This window comes from Hetaerina americana, unplaced genomic scaffold, assembly GCF_022747635.1.
Source record: "Hetaerina americana unplaced genomic scaffold, ioHetAmer1.1.p SCAF_2, whole genome shotgun sequence".
Taxonomy (NCBI): domain Eukaryota; kingdom Metazoa; phylum Arthropoda; class Insecta; order Odonata; family Calopterygidae; genus Hetaerina; species Hetaerina americana.
The window spans coordinates 29,110,355-29,132,614 of NW_027286763.1; the positions used below are offsets into that span (position 1 = coordinate 29,110,355).

The 22,260-nt window shown below is 38.9% G+C and overlaps 1 protein-coding gene across 1 annotated transcript; it reads left to right on the forward strand.

The window, feature by feature from the left end:
• The first annotated feature begins 5,563 nt into the window (after positions 1–5,563).
• On the forward strand, positions 5,564–16,149 carry LOC139687658 (facilitated trehalose transporter Tret1-like). Its single transcript, XM_071584898.1, has 2 exons — positions 5,564–5,654; positions 14,758–16,149. The coding sequence occupies exons 1-2, from the start codon at positions 5,564–5,566 to the stop codon at positions 16,101–16,103; spliced, it is 1,437 nt and encodes a 478-aa protein (XP_071440999.1). The 3' UTR covers positions 16,104–16,149.
• Positions 16,150–22,260: the final 6,111 nt, after the last annotated feature.

The window sequence follows — 22,260 nt, forward strand, 5'->3', positions numbered from 1 at the left end:
AAAGCATCTTCACCAATGTGCCCGGTAGCTTACCAATTCGTTCACGCAAACTGATGCCCAAAATTAAAACTTCATACGCATAACTGAACTGAACTTTTGCTGAAAAATATTGGCCCTAAAAAATATTCCACGCCAGATCAATAAATAATTCGTATATTTAAGGAACTATCGTAGTAAATCGCTCTGTATCTAGAAATCTTGCTTGAAAAGTCTCAAGTGGAGAACAAGGTTCATTCAAGTTGTCGCGGAAGTTAATTAATTAGGTGATGTAGATGAGCTAGTTGCACGACTTATTGGACGAAAATTAATTGCATTTTAACATATTTTTTTAGACTTGAAAACCATCTTTTATAGGCATTTCATTCATTACAGATGTGTCTTCTTAAAAATAATTTCAGATAATATTGGCCGCCGGCTCGTATCTTTTGGTTTTGCTCCAATTCCAAGAAGTATGAAGATATATGCCGATTTTATCCGGATTTTCTTCCTGGGAACCAATGAAAACAATGCATTATGTTTAATTTTTCGAAGGAAAACATTCTGAATTAGAGTTTCTTATTCCTGAACTGAAACGAATGTTTAAATTATAAAATTTGATTTAATACAAATAAGATGTCAAGCTAAGACTATAAGATATACCATACTAAAATTATGAATATTCACATCAGTAGCATCAAATAAGTCAGAAATATTAATGGTCATTATAATCAAGTGATTACGGCTTAGCTAGGAAGTATCTTGGATTTTAATCTTTCAAATTTCAATTTTTTGCCATGTAACTGTCTTTATTAAACTTATGCGAGTGTCCAAAGCATGGAGTCGGCGAAGGTTGAAACATTAGTGTCAATGGGATTATATGTATTTCTCGTTCGACAGATATTTCAGCTTGATTGGTCATTGACATTGCATTGGTGTTATTTTTGTGTATGTAAACATTTAATATTTTCTTAATAAATGTATAAGATTTGTTAGTTCATTGTTAAATGTAACCGTTATAAAGGAATGAAGTATTTACCTTAAATATCTGCAAAAGGATAATAATCTATTTTATGAGTATCACATTGTATGTATATCTCTGTGTTAAAAATAAAATACATGTATAAACTTTAAAAAAAGACGATTCGAAAATTAAGAATAGATGGAATATCAATGAATATTGCCTTGTTACAAAACATTTTCCTTGAAATTCAGAAATATATCAGTTTGATTACATTGGGGTTAGACGTAGACCGGTGTGATTAATTCACCCTTTTCCTACATTTTACGGGTTTGCCATAGTATGATACTTATAATTTCCGATTCAAGAGGACACAACACGGGAGTCGGTTGAGGAAATGGATTGAAGAAGTATTAACCAGAATGACAAAAAAATGAGTATTATCTTTAAGGGAAATTGCTAAAAGTTGGTAATTCGTCTGGTGGTAACATCCATTCAACGTTCATCAAGCAAAATACCGGTAAAGTACTAGATCTTACTTAACGTACATTAATGCATACAATTTCAGACATATATTATGAGTATCAAAGGATGATGTCACGTTAAAAACACTATTGAGGAAGGCAACGGGATACCATCTCGATTACTATTCCCAAGGACAAAATGATGGACACTATAGAGAATATGAATCCTGGCAACTATGGGACTCGGTCCAATCGGTCGTGTTTCGAGCCCGGCAGCGGGAGAGGCAAGGCTTCTGTGGTCATTATCTCACTAAAACCTTGCAATGGAAAACCGACAGCAGAAGACCAGAATATACAAGAGAAGAAGACCGAATAAGTCAGAATAGAAACTTGGAATAATAGGACAATGTTAAGTACAAGGAAAATTAGAGAATATTAAGCGAGGGATGGAAAGAGGAAATATAGATATTTTAGCTTTATGCTAGGTGAGATGGCAGGATTGCGGGGATTATGGGAGTGATAATTAGAATAATATGAAACGGAAGAGACGAGAACCAGTGAGGGGTTTCCATAAGATTGCATAAAAACGTAGGAAGAAGCGTGGTCAACATTGAGCAAGCAACGGATAGAATATTACTAGCAGAGGTTAAAGCAGAACCGATGGACTTGGTCATTGTTCAGGGGTATTGAAATGCGACGGTAGGCGAAGGAAGAGATGGTGATGAAGTGGGGGACTACGGTTTAGGCACGAGTAGTAGCAGTATTTAGGGGAGGCAACCGACAGCTGAGGTCATTTTCGCCATTAGGGATGGACAGGAAAGGATGAAGGATGGAGAGAAACCCGGTGTCGGCATTAGCCTACTCTTTACGAAAGGCGCCAAGGGTTCCGCAGCTTAACGTCCCATCCGACGGACGACGTACTCACGCAAAGTGCCCTCCACAAAGCACCTCAAGTAGGGATCGAGATACCATTGAAAAATATTAAACACCGCCAGGATTTGAATCCGGGCCCTCTGGGTTGGAAGCCTGTACGATAACCACCTCTAATGCTCTCAATGTTTAGCTCCAATGCTGGGTAAAATAAACATTTTGGAAATGAGACCATCATTTTGGCAATTTGCATGTATTTGATAGGGCAGTTATTTACAGAAATAAATTACGGGTTTAAAATCATGTTAATAAGAAGATCAAACATGATTGATTTTTATTTATTTTAGTTGGTTTTTTTAGGGTAGCCAGCGTCAACCAAAATGAACTCTACAAAACACATAGTCACTTTACTTAGTATTTCCCTTCGTAGTACCTATTATGATCATTGATAATAATGCGTGGAACTAAGGGCAGAGTAAAATGAAATTATATTTGAGTGAAGAATTATAATTTACCGCATGAGTTGGGTAATGGCTCTCTGCTATTTTATTTGATCCGCTTCTGCATACCGTGATGAATGTGGCTAATCAGAACGGAGAACAAATATTTCGGAAAGACCGGGTGACATCTCAATTATTACATATTCAATTAGCAAACTTAAACAAATAAGTGAGCAAATGGTAAAGGAAGAGACAAAAAATTGCTCATTTTTATTAAAAATAAGGCCAAATGCATGTGACTGCCCAAATCATAGAGCGGAGCATCTCGGGACTTAATAGTTAGGGGAAGGAGTTAGAAGGAATCTCAGGAGGATCAAAATCGACCAAATCAAAGAGGCAAGCAGATGAGTTGAAAAAAGGGAAATATAGGTATTATGCATAGGATGTAGGACATTTTGGCATGAGCGCATATCTGAAAAATAAGTAGTTGCTCAGGAACTACCTTATCGCAAGTAATACAACCCTAAAGATATGAATGAGTCTGGCCAGACCGATTTTTGAATATGATTAGGAGACATGGGCACTGAAGGTATTGTGTGAGAAAGCACTTGAAATATTTTATTGACGGATACTATGGAAAACATCTAAAAGTGAAAATGATGAAGGAAGAATTAGATAAAAGCCGAATTAATTCATTCATTTTTGGGAATGCATATGCATGCCTGTAGTTTCTTTTGTGAAAGCTCCAAGAATAGAGAGAATCTTGGAAGACCAGAAGCGTAGAGGAATATCGTGAGAAAGGATTGATTCACTCTTCAAGAGGAAGAGGCGGGCCAAAGCTGAGTTGATGGAGATGCAAACCTACGGCAGATTAACATAATGTGGAAATAACTATTGATGAGGAAAATTGAAAGCTTACTGTGGAAGAGGAGAAGACCCACCAAGGACCATAGCTCCAAGAAGAGAGAGGGGAGATTTTATAGCGGTATCACTGGCTACTATTTGCTCAAGTCGTAATTAAAAACAAGTTTGCTGTAAAAAAATAATTAATAAATATTTAAATCTTCATCAAAATTGCTAGATAATTTGGTTATCAACTCTTATTTTGTTAATCAGAGTTGGCACTGAAATATCAAATAAGAATAATCGAAATTAGTGAGGTTGTTTCAAAACAAACACAAGGAAATGTTTGCATTTACATTAAAAGATATGAAGTGACATTCACGTGTAATCCTGAAGGGTCCTGAGGCTGGCAAAATTCCGCGTATTATTATAATTAATGGGTGCTTGTATTCTCTCTGCCAAGGTAAAACTTCCAAGAAACAGGAACAAAAATGCAAGTGACGAGTGGGAATGGGAGTACGCCGCTCTCCGAGTCTTGCGGGAGCTTAATTAACGCCCGCCGTAATGCCCGCTTTAAATGAGCTGCTACTGATGCCAATTTACAATATCTCACCGGAGGAGGTATTGGCGCATCAGAAGAGGAAAATACAGCGCGTCAAATCACGACGAGAGTTTTGTCTCGACGGCTGGGAGGTGCGTTTTTTTATAATCATGCCGTTTATTAGAGAAATAATGAAGGAAAGATACCGCAGAAAGTAAGGAAAAAATCCTCAATTATCTTACGGCGGCGATTGTGGCCGAGAGATCTCCCTCCTCCATCGCGGAGGCCCCTCCGTCACCTCTTCAGCGGAGTCAGAAGCGAGAAACACATGCGCCCGGCCTTCGAGCGAGTCCTCGTCCACCTTCACCTGCGGCCTCGCCCGTGAAAGGCCTCGCCAGTGCTGCGGGTTGCGAATACTCCGGGTAAGAGGCCCCGATCCCGCGGACGGAGGCGCCCGTCCCCAGCGAGAAACGCGCGACCTCCGCCATTAAAACGTACGCATTTCACTTCTTCCTTTCGCCATTCACATAGAATTCAATCTTCGACCAATTAAATTTTCTTTTTTAATTCCATCTCTGTCATGAGTAAAACAATCTCTGTTCAGTTAAATTATTAGTTTTCAATCTCTCAAGTACATTGTCAGTTATATTCGGTGTTTTCAGGCTTAACTTTGAGGTGTATTGGCAATACAACACATTGGCGCCATCTTCAGAAAATTCAGTTACCTTAGGATGACGCGGATGTGTTGAAACTAGTCATGCCCAATAAAACATTTGGTGGGAAGATACTATATATGTTTTCTTTTACTTCAGTATATCACCTGCTTCAAACCAGCACTGTAACACAGTTTTCTTTTTGGGCGATGGGATTATTATTATAGCTAATATAGAAACATAAAAGCTTTTATTTGCTTTATTACAATTATCATGTTTCACCAAACGTATGCATAGTCCTTATTAATCAGTATTTTGGTTTTTCTCTTCCTAACAGTGTACATGAAATATTGAAATGTGGAATTTAATTCTTAACTAAATAGTCTGTGATTAATTTTCCTTTTAACTTAAGATAAAAAAACTGACATTACCTATATAATGCCTAAAGCTGTTATAAAGTATAAGGGTTCTGTCATGGTGCAACGCCTTTTTTTAGAATGCTTTTGAACGACATGTATCGTGGAATGTCTCAATTACATGCAGTGCTTATTTCACAGTTTTCATTTATTATCTACATATTCCAGCTACTTGTCGCCTTTAGGGCTGTAGTTCCAAAACTTGCTGACATTAATTGAGCTGTATTTTGGCTTTGCCCGATCGTTGATTAGCCCTACTATCTTGACGTGACAGTTTAAATACATTTTTCAATAACTGGTGATGATTTCTATAATTTACAATTTTACTTATTATACATTTGTCATTGATGTGATTCTATAGCTAAAAAAAGGAAGGAAGGCCGCTGAAACCTCTCCAAAATGGGGGAGAGTGGAGTGGCGGATCCGAAGGTACCCAGCAAGTCTCTGACGGTGAAGCAGAAGCTCCCTCAATATTACGCCGCCGTCGTGGGTGAGTGCGCTGCTTGCCTTTCTGCCATAGTCGTGCCAACCGGTGAATGGAATTTGTGCTAATCGTTTCCGTGTTAGAAAACCTCGAGATAACCATGTATAGCGGGGAGATATCATTCCAATGTTGTCTTTCATAAAAAAAGCATAACAAGCGAAATGCGTGAAGCGAAGAATGAAAAGATAATATCCGTATAACTGTTGATCTAATTGTATACAAACACGCTAATGGAACAGGTTTCAATGTCAGTGGTTTTTTCAAGACGGGCATGGGCAAACTGAATCATTACTTATTTGATTGAGCTTCCTCCAATCCATCAATCATCCTTTACTTCGGGAGGCATCCTTGGAGTCTTCTGATCAGGCGTTTATTTTCCATTCATAAAATATCAGGGGACGTGGTAGTCCAGTGGGTAGAGCATTGGTCTACCGACCGGGGAGCCTGGATTCGATTCCGAGTGGCGCGCCTCTGGGCACCCTCAGCATCCTCAAGCTGTGTGGTTTTTCGGGTACCGGTGGAACCAGGTGGCACAGGTGGAAAGGAACTGGTCCCCCTTACAGCCCTGATTTTTGAATTTCACAGGACGTCGAGCTTAGCACTGGGCGTGGCCTACCCTCACTGATCAAACCAACATTCCGGTTCAAAAATAATGTTGTATAAATAACTTGTTGTCTTAGAGGCTTGAAATGAGCAGAGAAAAACTTATATGGGCAGAATGGATTAAATATCAGAGTAAGTGATCATGAAATTAAATTTATTGTATTATCGCACTATCAACTATACCCCTATTTTCGTCAGTATGTACATACGCTAAGGTTTGCCGCGCAATCGGTCTCAGTGCTCTCCAAGCTGTGAAAGTGGCAGGACGTCAGTTATTCTAAACCTATGTGCACCAACCCAGTCACGAAAGATCAACCGAGGGGAAATTCTAAGTGAACTTTTGCAACGTATTGGAAATGAACTTGATTATTTGGACAGCGTCATCCCTACTGATGAAACCTGGGTTTATGAATACGACCCAGAAAAAAACGCCAAAGCTCTGAGTGGCACACCGACCTGCCCCCCAAGCCCAAAAAGGCTAGAATGAGCAAATCAAAAATGAAAACAGTGCTCATTGTCTTTTTCAACAGTAAATGAGTAATCCATAAGGAGTTTTTTCCTCAATTACAGACAGTTAACGCTGCCAACTACGTGAATGAGCTGCAAATACTCCGAAAAAGAGTCATCAGGACGAGGATAGACATCTCCGCTCCCTGGTAACTCCATCACGACAACGCACCTTGCCATAACGCGCTACGAGTCCGCGTGTTGCTGGCAAAACACCAGGTGCCTACGCTGCCCTACCCCCTCCTATAGTCCTGACGTTACTCCAGCATACTTCTTTTTGTTCCCTCGGATTGAGGTAGCCCTTAAAGGTACCCGTTTTTCGCCCATAGAAGAGATCCAATCAGCCATGACGAAAACCTTGCGAGAGGTCCCCGAAGACGCCTTCCGGGTTCTTCGCCGATCATGGCAGGGTCGCTGGAAAAAATGTGTAGAGGCCCAAGAACAGTACTTTGAAGACTTTAAAGTAATTGGAAAAATTGAAATTCGACATCAGTGGTTAAAATTGTGACATTTCAGGAGACTGGTAGTAGATTTCAGGCAAGTGCATAAATTACGAATTCAAATGAAAGACGGGTCGTGAAAAGTAAGGCAAGAGGTCATCACAGGTGGCGCAAGATTTAATCGCTAGCGACAAATATGTTTTGGCGAAGAATCTGATCGCCAGCGGTACCAGAGGTAGGCCACCGGAAGGTAGTTTTCGAATTACCTTTTCGTTGTTTATTCAAGCGATTTAAACCCAAAACTTGTGAATAATAGTCAATCTTTTATTCAAATGTTTAAATTCATTCAAAATCTTTTGCTAATTGAAATATTTAGATTGCTAAGGTATATTGGCATGCTGGCGAATGGAGAAAATGAATATCTAATATTCCTCATTTAATATAATGGATTTCTTTGGGGATGTTACAGTTTTAAAAGGGATTGACTTTAGCAACCACTTCTCCGGGGCCAAGTAGCGCGAGTTTTGGAGCGTGAGTTTAGAAACTGACGGGATTATATCAAGTTATACGAATTAACTCCTGAAGGCGCTGAGCTACCCCTATGGGTGGCTTAGTAATGAATTATCTAATTTAAGACCGGAAGTTCTATTTTTTATATTACTCAACAATCTGGCTCTAGTTCATATTGTTCCACTAATTTGTACAAATGAGGTAGCACAGCTCTAATTGGCATATGATAATATACAGTTTCTTCCCTGTTTTTAGTAGTTTTTTTATGGGAGGCGACCGACAGCAAGGTGAGAAACCCGGCGTCAGCGAAAGCGTCAAGGAATACGCAGTTTAACGTCCCATCCGACGGACGTCGTACTCACTCTAAGTGCTCTCCACGAAGCACCTCAAGCAGGGATCGGGATACCTCTGAAAAATATTTGTTGTCTCCAGGATTGGAACCCGAGCCCTGTCGGTGGGAAGCCTGCACGTTAGCCACCGCACCACCCTAATCCCCTTGTTCACAGCTAACTTGTTATTATCTAAAGGGAAGTACTGCATACGTGCATAACATGCGTCAAGGTTTCTTGAAACCCCCGACTTCCTTGACTCTGTCGTTGTAATGGATGTCCTCTGAAAAGAGGTGCCTGACATGGTTACTGGATCATAATGGACAACCTTCTAACTCCTGTGGTGGCACAATAGCCCTTAGGTTCCGTTTTCATGAAAAGGACAGCATAAAGGCGTTTTGATTGGCGAAGGAATGTTGAAGAGTGTGATTTGTGGGGAGAATGTTGGTGAAACGAGGAAGGGGTTGGCTTGGAATAGGCATGTTGGATGGAATGAAGCGAAGAGAGAAGAATGCGAAATTGAAGAGGGACTAACTGCAACTCACGATTTCATGTTGTGTTTTTGGTTTGGAGGAATGGTATAGGCTGTATCAATTCAGACCTACCAACCCACTAAAAACATTTATAACAATTTGCGTGCAACCATTAGTTTGTGGCTTTATGTTATAAAACATAATTGATAGCTGGTTAATGTGATGTTTTCGCAAAAGAATGTTGATGCTCCTGGATCAACATTCGCTTGTAGCTTATCGTGAATATTACGTTGCATGCACTAAATACTACGAACAACGTAGTATTATTACTGTCTGTCTCATTATACAGAACTTTCTTGGAAATGGCATCATGGATGTGTCCATTTTTTGATGGGAGTTTCGCATTAATACTGAAGTGAAGAATTTATAAATGCTCTAAAATATTAACTTACTCTGTAAACACGCGTCAATTAATCGTTTCAGAGACATATAATAATTACACGGAAAGCATTTGCAACTGAATAGACATTTTTGTCTCAAGACAGATTGACATGGCTCAAGATAGATGATACATCCTCATTGGGTAAGGTTTCCTGCTGCGTTGTCTTTAGTACGCTGTGTTGCAAATAGTGTTGCAACAGAATATCCATGTGGAAGCGAATGCCATGAAACAGATATGACACCAGCAGAGATAAGTATGTGGGTATGATTTAGCGCGAGGATTGCCTCTTCTGTTCAATTGACTTACAGCAATAGGCTGTGGAAACCTGAATGAGTATGGATGCCCTATTACAAGGCTAAATACAAAGAATTATAAAGAAATATAGGAGATTAGAACTGAATGGACTGCGGGAAATTTATCGGAGATTTGATGATATAAGGAATGCCTTCCGCAATAATCTTAGATTACCAAATACTTAAAGATTATAGCTTGTAAATTAAAATTAATGATTTCCACCTAAAGACATCAGAACTCAGAGTGAACAATAGAATGACTCCTTTCCCCTAGTCACTTCATTTTGTAGGAAACTTTGCGATTATTTTTTTAACTCATTTGCCGATTTTAGTGGGTGTTGTGAGGTTAGCATAAGTATTTTGTGTTTTTATCTAAATGTCAGATTGAGATCCCTTGCAGGATGTTCATGTATATGAAGTTGACAAGACGTTTCTCAGTGACCGTAATAGGTTCATTCGAAGTACACATACGAGAGTATTTTGAAAATTTCTTGAAGTGGAAGAGAAATAAACGACTTACCTCAGTGAAACTTAGTTATTTTTCCATGAAGTCTCCCTGTACACCAATACACTTGATTCAGTGATGTTCAAATATATTGATCAAATTTTGGAAATTAGATTTCTTCAAGCCATCAAAATATCCATCTACTTCGGCTGTTAGTTCTCTATGTGAAGAAAATCTCTGTCCATGGAGGAAAATTTTGAGCTTTGGGAAGAGATGGAAATCTGATGGAGCCAAATCAGGCGAATAAGGCAGGTGTTGCAATAATTCATATCTTAGTTCACATACTTTTGCCACAGCAATGACACTTGTGTGTTGGCGTGCATTGTCTTGATGAAAGATGACTTACTTCCTTGCCAAACCTGGCCTTTTTTCGTGTATCTTTTGTAGGAGTTGGTTCAGAAAGCTGGCGTAGTATTATTCAATAATTTTTTGACCAGTAAAAAGAATCAGCAGAATCTCTTTTGCATCCCAGAAAACTGAAGCCATCACCTTTCCGGCCGACCATATTGCCTTTGCTTTCTTTAGTGGTGGTGAATCAATATGTTTCCCCTACATCGACAGCTGTTTTGTCTCTGGAATACAGTTGTGGACCCAAGTTTCATCTACAGCGACAAACTGGTGCAGAAAATCTTGTTGGTTGCCCTTAAAACGGGTCGAACACTGCTCGGAAATTTCAATTCTGATGCGTTTGTGATCCTGCGTCGATAGTCGCGGCACCCATCTAACAGATGATTTTGTCATATCCAATTCCACAGTTAAAATGTGATATGCCCATTCAGATCACATCCCTACAGTTTCAACGATTTAACACACTTTCAGTAGGCGATCCTCCACGACCATTTTATGCACTTTTGCAATAATTTCTGAATTGGTGGACCATTTTGGCCGACCACTACACCGATTATCATTTAAGCTGTCTCGACCAAACTTAAACTCGTTTTTTCACTTGGCAGCAATTAAATATGAAGGAGCGGAGTCCCTGAGAGTGTTCTAAAAGTCGACATGAATTTACTTTCCTTTCGTACCTTCCTTTACGAAGCATTTAATTACCGCTCGAATCTCAATGTGTTTCATCTTCACAAATCAGTACACGGGAACAACAACAGAGAGGCATCCGCACCACAGACCTCTTCCCAGAAACTGACGCGTAACGCGTTTACTCATTAAGGATTGCCTATTAGTACGCGGGAAACGCGTTGCCCCAGCGCAACGAGTTTTCCGCTTCCCGCTAGCGCTCCCATTTAAAAAATTTGAAATCTCTAATCAAGCATGAAATCTCTTCAAATAACTTGTCTTGATGGTGAAAATTGGGTTCAATATTTTCGAAAATCCGGCAGACCCAAGGCTGCTGTTATTAGCTATTATCGCTTTGCAATTATTCAGAGATGTAACCTCGCTGTCCTTGAAACCACGATACAACTGAAAAATTATTCGTTAAAGTTTATGGTAGATGTACAACAATTATCCATGGAGTAAATTTCTTTAATTTATGATGCTTTTATGTCGTACACGGGGGACTGTATAGATGTGCAGTTTCCTTTGCCTGTTTCAAATAATTATTTATAGCGATCAGCTTTAATTATGTTATATCTCATACTTATTTATGAGATGTAATTACCAGTGGCTACCTTCGAAATAACTCTAGACATTTATAAAGGTAATAATTTATAGTTGGTATCTATAAACGTGTTACGCACGATAGCCTGAGAGGCATTTGAACGCATGGTGTGAATTCGGTAAAGCGATGGATTTCTGACTCATCATTGAAGAACGAAATACATGAACTACTTCTCCTGGATTATTTATTGGTGACTTAGATAGTATTGCTACAAGGTATCTCAATACACTCTCTCTTTTATGTTATTTCATTATATTATGGATTTTTTTGAACTGTGTATTTCAGTATTTCCTTTTTAGATGAAATGGAGAGGAGATAAAATGTGAAATAAACGACGTTTTCCTCAATTAATGTATGCTCAAATTATTATTATGATTCTTAATTTAAGTTTTAAATTTATGGTATTGCGAAAAATGTAGGATATGTTAAGTTGACATAACAAGCTGATTGACTCCCTAATTCAGTATAAAAAAATACATTTCCAATTTATGATAGTGCATATGATCCACTTATGAAGCCATTAATATGAAATATTCATACTTGCGGTCAGTGCGTCAAGAAAAAATACATTCAAGGCACTAGAATTAATTTTTTGTTTTGTTTAAAAGTTCCTATTTTTCTGGTTGTTAATAATCCACTGAAATACTGAATTTAATATGCGAGTTGGAAATCTGAGAGTTTTATGTAAGACATTTTTTTAAACTATAGCATTTCCCACGGAAATAATATAAAATGTGTGCAGGTAAGAATATATGTATTCGTATAAAGTTAATCACAAACATAACGATGGCATGTAAAACGCACAACTTGCTTTTTCAGCGGAAGGAAGAAAACTGAAGTCTTCTTCCTTCCGTTGAAAACGGTGGTTGTGCCAGCGAAATATTCAACAAACAAAATTGTGAATGCCTTTATGTGTTTATAAAATTTACATACCATCTCCTCGCTTGTGACTAACCATATATTTTTATTAATTATAAGTAAATAAATAAATATATATATAAATATATATATATATATATAAATATATATATATATAAATATATATATATATAAAAATATATATATATATATAAATATATATATATATATAAATATATATATATATAAATATATATATATATATATATATATAGCCTTTTGAAGGGATATATAAGTTTGTGTGTGGGTGTGTACACGATATATATATATATATATATACAGGTATATATTTATATATATATACATATATATATATATATATATATATACATATATATATATATATACATATATATATATATATATATATATATATATATATATATATATATATATATATATATATATACAGGGTTCGTCCGGAAAATAAGTGTACTGAGCTCAGGAAAAAAAATTTATTACACTTTTACATATCTTAAGCTAATATTCCTCAAAATAGGACCCTTGTGAGTCGATACACTTGTTCCAGCGGCGTTCCCATTCCTGGAACGCTCCCGCGAAGGCATCATCGGGAACCTCTCGAAGACACGTCGTCACGGCCTCTTTGACGGCGTCCAAAGTCCCGTATCTCGTTCCTTTCAAACTCCTCTTTATCTTATATATATATATATATATATATATATATATATATATATATATATATATATATATATATATATATATATACACAGGGTTCGTCCGGAAAATAAGTGTACTGATTTTTTCCCGCCGCTCCAGGCGCGCCCAGCACCGCTCTGACGGGCTGCGATTGGAGGGGGGTATGTTGGCAAGCGACGCTGAAAAAGGCAGTCGGCTCTGAGCTGTGGTGTAGTGAGGAGCTCTGTTAACGCGAACCTCCACGCTCGACCCACGTCACGGAACGCGATGCCGAAGTTTTTGGAGCAGCGTTATTCCATCAAATTTGCGGTAAAGCTTGGGAAATCGTCTACCGAAACTGTCGGTATGATTAACCAGGCTTACGGGGAGTCAGCCATGTCCAGAAACATGATCTTTCGGTGGCACAAGACGTTCGTGGAGGGCAGAGAAGAGGTCGACGACGAACCACGGCCTGGACGCCCATCAACGACACTCACCGACGAAAATGTGCGAAAAGTTCGCGATGTACTGAACTCTGATCGTCGTCTTAGTGTTCGGATGATAGCAGAGCAGTGTAATGTGCCAAAAACAATAGTGCACGAGATTATTAGGGAGCAATTACAGGTGCGAAAAATTTGTGCAAAGTTGGTGCCGAAAGTGCTCAGTGATGATCAAAGACTCAATCGTTTGGAAATCGCGACACAACTTGCGGATCACTGCAAAAATGATCCACATTTTTTAGAGAAAGTTGTTTCGGGTGACGAGACGTGGATCTTTAAGTACGACCCGGAGTCGAAGAGACGACACCATGCATCACGACAATGCGCCGTCTCACACCGCGCTTGTCGTGTCGGACTTCTTGGCCAAGCACGGCGTGGCAACGCTGCCGCACCCGCCCTACAGCCCGGACTTGGCACCACCGGACTTCTTTCTGTTCCCGAAGATAAAGAGGAGTTTGAAAGGAACGAGATACGGGACTTTGGACGCCGTCAAAGAGGCCGTGACGACGTGTCTTCGAGAGGTTCCCGATGATGCCTTCGCGGGAGCGTTCCAGGAATGGGAACGCCGCTGGAACAAGTGTATCGACTCACAAGGGTCCTATTTTGAGGAATATTAGCTTAAGATATGTAAAAGTGTAATAAATTTTTTTTCCTGAGCTCAGTACACTTATTTTCCGGCCGAACCCTGTATATATATATATATATATATATATATATATATATATATATATATATATATATATATATATATATATATATATATACCTGTATATATATATATATATATATATATATATCGTGTACACACACACACACAAACTTATATATCCCTACAAAAGGCTCAAAACCTTGATGTGGTGGAAGGGCTTCTACATTATAATGACCCCTTGAGCTGTGCTAGTGGGAGTAAGGACCAGTGCTCCTGGGTGGGATCACCAATACTACACACATATAGGTCGAAGGGTGGGAGCCAGATGGAAGATAGTCCTCGAAGCGTCTGTTCCTCATTGACATGGCTGCAAAAAGTGTCTGGTCCCAGTGGGGAGGGCATCGAGTGTTTTCAAATTGATTCCTTTGCAGCCCGGACTCACACCTTGTATTTTGAATGAGTTTCTTTAGGAATAAACTTTCAATTACTGCTCTTTAAATGGCATTTAAATGTATTCTTTGTTTTTTGTTATCTGATAAAACGTCATGCTGTTCTCCATACTCAAGGTATCAATTGAAGTAATATCAAAATATTCCGGTTGTTTAGTTTTCGGGTATTGGCGAAAAAGAACTGCTAAAATGATGCAAATTTAGTATATAACCTCATAATTCTTTTTTTCGTACTAGTGACTATCTCCAGTCTGAGTGCGGGGTGCGCTCTCGGATGGACCTCTCCGCTGCTCCTGCGTTTGCAAGGAGATTCTGGCACCTATAAGCCGCTGCAGCATCCACTTAGCGATGATGAGGCATCGTGGGTGGGTTCGCTGCTTACGATTGGTGCCATCTTGGGACCCATTCTAGGCGGAATATTTGTCGATCGCTTCGGGCGCAAGATGACCATCATTGCTTTGGGAGGTCTGCCCGCGGTCATCGGATGGATAATCACATTGGTGGCCACAAGCCCAGGGACGATTTATGCCGCCAGAATTCTGGCAGGAATATCAACCGGATCCGCCCTAACGGTGGGTCCTGCATATATCGCTGAGAGTGCGTCCCCATCCGAGCGCGGAACACTTTGTTCGCTCCCACAGCTGATGATAACCATTGGGATCATGCTGCAATACGCCATCGGTCCATTTGTGTCATATCACGCCCTCTCTGGGATGGATCTAGTATTCCCTATCATTTTTATAGTTGGCTGTTTCTTCCTACCTGAATCGCCCTATTATTTGCTCGCCGTGGACCGGAAGAAAGAAGCGGAGGAATCTTTGGTCTGGTTCAGGGGTGGAGGAGTCGATGTTAGCTCGGAGCTCGAAGATATTTCCGTCGCTATCGATGAATCGGGAATCCGTGGCTCTAATATTATCGATTCCATGAAAAACGTTTTTGGAACTCGTGGAAACAGACGTGCCATCCTCCTCTCTTGTGGCATCATGTTCCTCCAGCAATTCTCCGGAATCAATGCCGTGCTGTTCAATGCTGAGCCAATACTGAGTGGTAGCGGTCAGGGAGGTTCTTCAATGAAAGGCAGTACGGCAACGATGATCGTCGGCGCGGTTCAAATATTCGCCTCATGGGGTACAACCATCCTGGTGGACCGAGCTGGCCGGAGACCTCTGCTTATTATATCCTGTGGCGTCACTGCAGTCGCTCTTTATACTTTGGGTACTCATTCGTACTTGGAGGAACAATCCAGAGCATCTGGGTTGGGATGGCTCCCAGTCACTTCATTAATAGTGTATATCATTTCGTACTGTTTGGGACTAGGACCCCTTGCTTGGGTGGTTTTGAGTGAGTTGTTTCCTAGTAAGGCAAAAAGTGCTGCCGGGATGTTTGCTGGAAGTTTCTGCTGGCTTTTGGGTTTCGTAGTGACTCGTACTTTCGAGCCCATCTCGGTGGCAGCTCATCCGTATGGTGCCTACTGGCTTTATGCTTCCTGTACACTTGCCGGAGTCGCCTTCATAACCCTTCTGCTCCCAGAAACAAAATGCAAATCACTGGAGCAAATTCAGAAGGAACTAAGTGGACATTGAAGATTATTAAAGGCTGAACTCAGAGTAGATGGATGGCTAACATAAATGTATTGAAGCAAATATTCCACCAAAATGTTATTAAAAATGTGAAACTTATTCTGATTTAAAATTAATGCTGTAATCCTGTTAAGTTTAATGTAGTACTACGACGTCTTCAAGATCTCATTGTAATGTTTTCTGTGATTTTTCTTCATTTCAACATCGCAAAAAACCCCGTGATTTGATCTACACTGCCTCTATCCCTATTATTGAATTCAGTCATAAGTGTTAAGCTTGCTATGGTGGGTTATTAAGATAAAATCAACTAAAATGCCGATTATCTCGTCCATTTTTTCATTTAAACGATCGTTTCAACACCTAGAATTTAGCGGGCATTATGAATATAAATCAAAAATAATAAAAAATGCAATATGATTGTCCTCAATATAATACCTTTACTAAAATGCTTGTCAAAGCTTTATTAAACGTAATATCACCGACTAAATTATTCTACCTACTAAATTTTTCACCTGCCAAAATTCATTCCAGTCGTATCCACCTTATCTCGGTATGTATTTCGGTAACGAACAGATCTCATTCACTTCGTTATCATAGACCATTCCGAGTCTCCATCCAGCAAACTTACTTGTGAAGTCTGCTTCATTTAGATGCTTCCAAGAAGTCGTGTGTCCATCTAGTCCGATACGAGTATCTGCAGCATTGGGTCGGCCCTGTCGGACCATTTTCCTAAATACACGAAGCAAAGACGTCCTTTTTTCTTCATTCCTTCCTACTATAATCATTCCTTACTTAGCCTTGGTTCCTCTCCCAAACCGGAACCTATCTTTTCCTGCATACCCATTGATCCTATTGGTAAATCCTGTGTTGTCAATTTAAATTGCCCATCTTTGAAACGTCAAGGTATGCCCCTTCATCGTAAGATGCTAATGGCTCCCTGTTTATCGGGATGGGGGTTATGACTAATCTCACTCAGTCTTCTGGACAAACTCCTTCTTCATATATATTCAGATAAGTATGCCAATGCCCTCTTACTTCCCATATTTGTTGACAATGTCTACCTTCAATTTATCCTTGAAACAGTTAGAGAATCACATGGTTCTGTAATTTATTCCAAAAGCCACGTACGCCTTATTTTTCCATAGTGTTTTTACTTACTTGCCATTCGGTATTCACGACTCAAGGTAATCTTATCTATACTAGCATTCTATTTCTTTATCTAGGTGCCTTATCTTTTTGCCAGATTGTTTCTTCTCATAGGATTGCTTACTTTCCTTACTCTTTAATTAATCTTGTCTCATGTTATGTTTAAATCTGGGTATCTCTTTTCTCATTCTGTCTACTTTTTAAAAACTTCTTACTCATAATGCCCACTTCTTCCTGTTTCTGATACGTATCCCCATCTCCTCCCCCTCCTACCGTATTTTCTTCACCTTTTTGATTTCTTAACAAATTATTTATTAGCTGTCTGCCTCCTTGACTCCTTAGATCTCTGTATTCCTTAGCGTTTACTTCTTGCCTCCTTTCTAGTGATTGCTTAACTAATCCATGATTTGCTAATTTTAATCCTATTTATCATGTAGAATTGTTAACCGTTTGTTCTTATGGTTATAGATTTTGCTTCTGTCCCTTTACTCCATTTCAAAATTATATTAACTGCCACTTGAAATTCTTTTTGCTTGTATTCACAGTATTACTCTTCTTTGGTATTATTGCTACTCCTCATTCGTTTAAATCTTGTTTTGTTTCCTGTGAGCAAAGTTGTTTCGCCAGCCGTTGTGATCGGAATCCACATCCGCCCTAGGAAGCTATCAGAAATATAGTATTGACCATCCCCTAAACTTAATGTGTTAGCTTATAGTCAAGTTCTGAATCTCCCATCACTTTTCATGGATGCACGCAAGCAGATGCGGTGTTTGGACCAGGTGTTTTTCAAGCCCTCCGCTCTTGCAGAATCTTTTCTCGCCTCGGGCCATCCTTATTTATAAGCCTTACTCCCCCGCCTCATTTACACGTATCTCTTCCTTCACGCCACGCCGCATTCCAACCATGCTACACTCCAACGCCGTTTCCCACATCCCCTATTTCTTCCTTCATTAGCCATATTATTGCACAATATATGGTATTAGTAATTATAATATCGCAATCGGGGTGGACTCTGCCTATCACGAATCATTATTTCGTTTGATTCCTGTGGTTTTTAATCATAAAAATCACTACTCTCTCCTGGTGTTTATTTCTTGCCAACAAACTAGGCTATTAGTAGATTTGTCATTTCATATGTTATCATTACTTAAATTATTTAATAAAAAAGTTACTATATGCTAAACCATTCTTTTCCAAATTATTTTTGCAACTCAACATTTCTAAACCGCTTTGTATTATTGTGTAAATAGGGCTCCAGTGGTCTCTTCTACCTCTCCCATTTCACTTCACACAAATATGTCATATCTATCCTTACTTTCTTTATCTCTCACCCGAGATTTTCAAGCTCTCCTATCTTTGCTATTGTCCTATGGCTACTTTGGAGCATAATAAGGATCCTACTCTTCTGCCAGTTGTCTCTTCCCCTACCGATAACTTGGTGTTACAATGATTCCGTGTGATGATGATCTATCAAAGATGTCTGCAAAAGCTCTCCCCTTCCACCTTGAAATCCCTACTATTTGAACACTTAATCATTAAATTTTTTTCTCTCTATCGTCTCTTCCTTTTTTAAATCGTTGTTTAGGTATCTCTTTTCCCCTTGAAATCAAATAGCTGTCTTCTTTTCCTAAATATTCTTGAGCATCTGTTTTGTTACTGTTACGTTCCCAACAAATGTCAACCTGTTTTATTTTATCCGTTATAATTTTCAAATTTTTATAAATTTCATTATTAATTCTTAATTTCCATGGTACTGCAGTTTTTAGTGGGCCTAGTTTTTTCCAAATTATCCATCTTTCTAGTGTTTCTAGCTCGTCTAAATCATAGTTCATTGTCAAGCGTTTTCTTTCATGCATGCATTCTGGCTTCACTACTTTTTATAATGATTTTCTAAACCATTTTCTTTTGATATTTCACATAAATAGTTGAATTATCAACCCCCTTTATTTGGCCAATGTTAAAATATCTATTATTAAAATATCTTATAATTATTCATTATTAGGAGTGTTCCTAATGCATTTAGTTTAATCTACTGAAATTCTCAAACCAATTCTTCTACCTTTTACTTCAATACATTTGTTCCTTCCTCCCAGCAATGTAATTGGAATTCAATATCCATGATTTTTTAAATCCAAATTCCCACTATATTTTTCAAAGCACATTTGAAAAATATTAATTATAGCAATCACCTTGCCTTAAACATGTATTTATTTTGAAAGGTATGGATGCGTCGCTTATAAATTTTACTTTCGTGATGGTGTCTATCAGAATTATACCGAATATATTTGTAAATTTGTATTTATTACCACATTCTTGGATTTTCCATCTACACTTTTTCCATGAAAGATTTAAATGTTTTTTTTAAACCTTCTTATACTATTGCTATACTGCAAGAGTCCATATACCCTGACGGATTATTGACTATTGATTGAATATCTGTTCTAACCAAGATTTACCCAATCTAAATCCACTTTGATATTCATCTACCTATTTCTACCAAAAATTGGACACTTATTTTCCGAAAATAATGATAAATATACACGACCGAGGTTTCAAGGTGGAGATCTTAAAGCGAAGAAAGTGGTCACAATTCTATACTTAGACGTAACCTATCTAAGGAGGAATACGAGGCTTGGAGAAGGAATAGGACAGATATTAAGGCTGCCAAATGGAATACCCCGTAGAGAAAAATCTGGTGCCTTTCCCGCAAAAAATCTGGGCCAAGGAATTTCTCCCGGTTCGTCCCCGGGTCAGGTGTAACATGGTCCACATTTCGCTGGACAATCCGCCCATCGTCCTCAGGGTGTCGACTGCTCTTTCCCTGTCCCCGAAATGCCCGTGAGTTTCATCAAAATCTTTCTATGTTCATTTTAATATCTGTCTTAACCAACTTATATTACTATCGATAATCAATCGATTAATATAAGCTTTTGATGGACACAAGCCTCAAACTGGTAAAGTGACTCTTGTCTCTCTTAAAAAAATGCAACCTGACATAAAACATTAAAATGGGCCCCTCTTTGTTTCCGAGTACTTCCTTCCTCCCTTAATTCTGTCCAAAATCCATATCCTATTCCTATTCCTTCCTCGCTTGCCAATCAAAATACTCTGCATCCATCTTCCCTACCTCTTATTGATTTCTCTTAAAAAAACTATCTCTCCTCCCCAACAATGCCAAGCACTTCCTTGTTTGTTTTCATTTCTGTCCACGCCACCTTCTCCATCCTTCATTACACCCTGACTTCAAAAGGCTCCAAACTATTCCCATCATCCTGCTTCAATGGCCATGCTTCTACGCCTTACATAACTACGCTTCATATTAAAGTTTTAAAGATCTTTTTTCAACATCCATACCCAACTTCCCTGTCATAAAATCTCTCCTGCCGGTGAAAGCTTCTTGACCTAACGCAATTCTCCTCCTTATGTCTGTGCTACTTTTAACATTTTGCCCCGGAACATTTCCAAGATAGCGGATAACTGATCCAGTTGCTCTAGATTATTAACTCCTATTTTAATCATTGAAGAAAAAATACAAAACAATGTATCTTCCCCCTAAGGTTTTCATTAGGTACGACTAGTTTCAGTGCAACGTGGGCGTTATCCTCAGATTTTTTACTTCCGTAATAATGGGCTTCCACAAATTTAAGCCTGAATACATTGAATATATCCTATTTTAATATTTAATTGAGGCATTCTCTTTCTTGGAAAACGTGAAACCCTTCATTTTTTTCATTTATTCTCATCCCATTCCTATTACAGTGACTTTCCAATGCATCTAGTAGAGTTTACAACCCCTTGGCCGACTGACAAACTAAAGCTTGATCGACCGCAAAACTGTTTTTGGGAACAATTATCTAAATCCTTTTACCACCAAAATATTTGTTACCAGCATCATGATAAACCGGCTATTACCATTCTTGGGTAAATGTTAGATATAAATTCTCCGCATAATTTTCTAGTTCAATTGGGCAAAAGTTAACATATTTAAAAGACCATACGTATACGTAACGATGAATAGATACGAGTATATTTTACTGCTCTGTTAATTACTAGGACGCCTCGATTTTTCAACAGGGTGGGGACCATGGTTTGCCGATTGGCTCCTCGATTTCTAAGCCTCGCCTCAATCTTCATTAACACCATCGAAATTATGCATCGTTAAATTCCGTAAACCTTCTAACTTTTGAACGCATTATCGTAGTCACAGCAATTATGGAAGAATCAAGCCGATTTTATCCAAAGAGCCAGGGACCCTCGGCTCCGAAGTCGAATTTCCCCCTATATGCTAACGCGATGTAAAATGCACGTCTGAAGTTCGTAACTTCAGACGCGCATTTGTCAAGGCCCTTGTGGATTACTTAATGATTCACTTAATTCATATTTCATTCTTTCTGGTGCCATAGACCGTAGAATCTGGGATCACTCTACCCATTTTCAAGATTTTTATGGACCGCTTTAATACGATGGCCGTCGTCTGGCCTGGCGGTGCGTAGGGCTAGAGCCACTATCTTGGTGTCTAGACGCCCCTGTCCTCAGTACGCATCCTGCTGTAGTAGTGAGGAGACTGTGGTTCTACTACTTTGCCGACTGCAAACTGTTAAAATGTGCGCTGCAATAGGAAATTCTTCGAGTTGTCAGCTGATATACTCAATTGCTATTACTCTATCAGAAAAACATCCCGCCCGTCGGAGTCTGACTCAATACCCTTACCATCGCAACGCCAAGGGTTCCAATTCTTCATTCAATTAAATAACCATCTTTGTGATAGTTTCAATAAAATGGTACATAGAGGTAAATTGAAGAATTCTACTCTAAGTTTGCAATTCTGCATCTAAAGGGCAGGGTGACGAGTTGACTTGTATTCGAACCCAACCAATATCTTAGTTCTTGCAGTCTCCCAATACCCTTAGGGCTCTTACGGAAAGGGAGGGGAAAATAACTGCAAATCAACATTTATTCCACGACCATAGTTTAACCGCTATGCAGTATCAAGAGGTTACGACGGACAGCGGCA

Coding starts and splice junctions, on each gene's coding strand:
- LOC139687658 (XM_071584898.1), top strand. CDS start 5,564: ATGGGGGAGAGTGGAGTGGCGGATCCGAAGGTACCCAGCAAGTCTCTG. Junction 5,655..14,757: donor ATATTACGCCGCCGTCGTGG/GTGAGTGCGCTG, acceptor TTTTCGTACTAG/TGACTATCTCCAGTCTGAGT.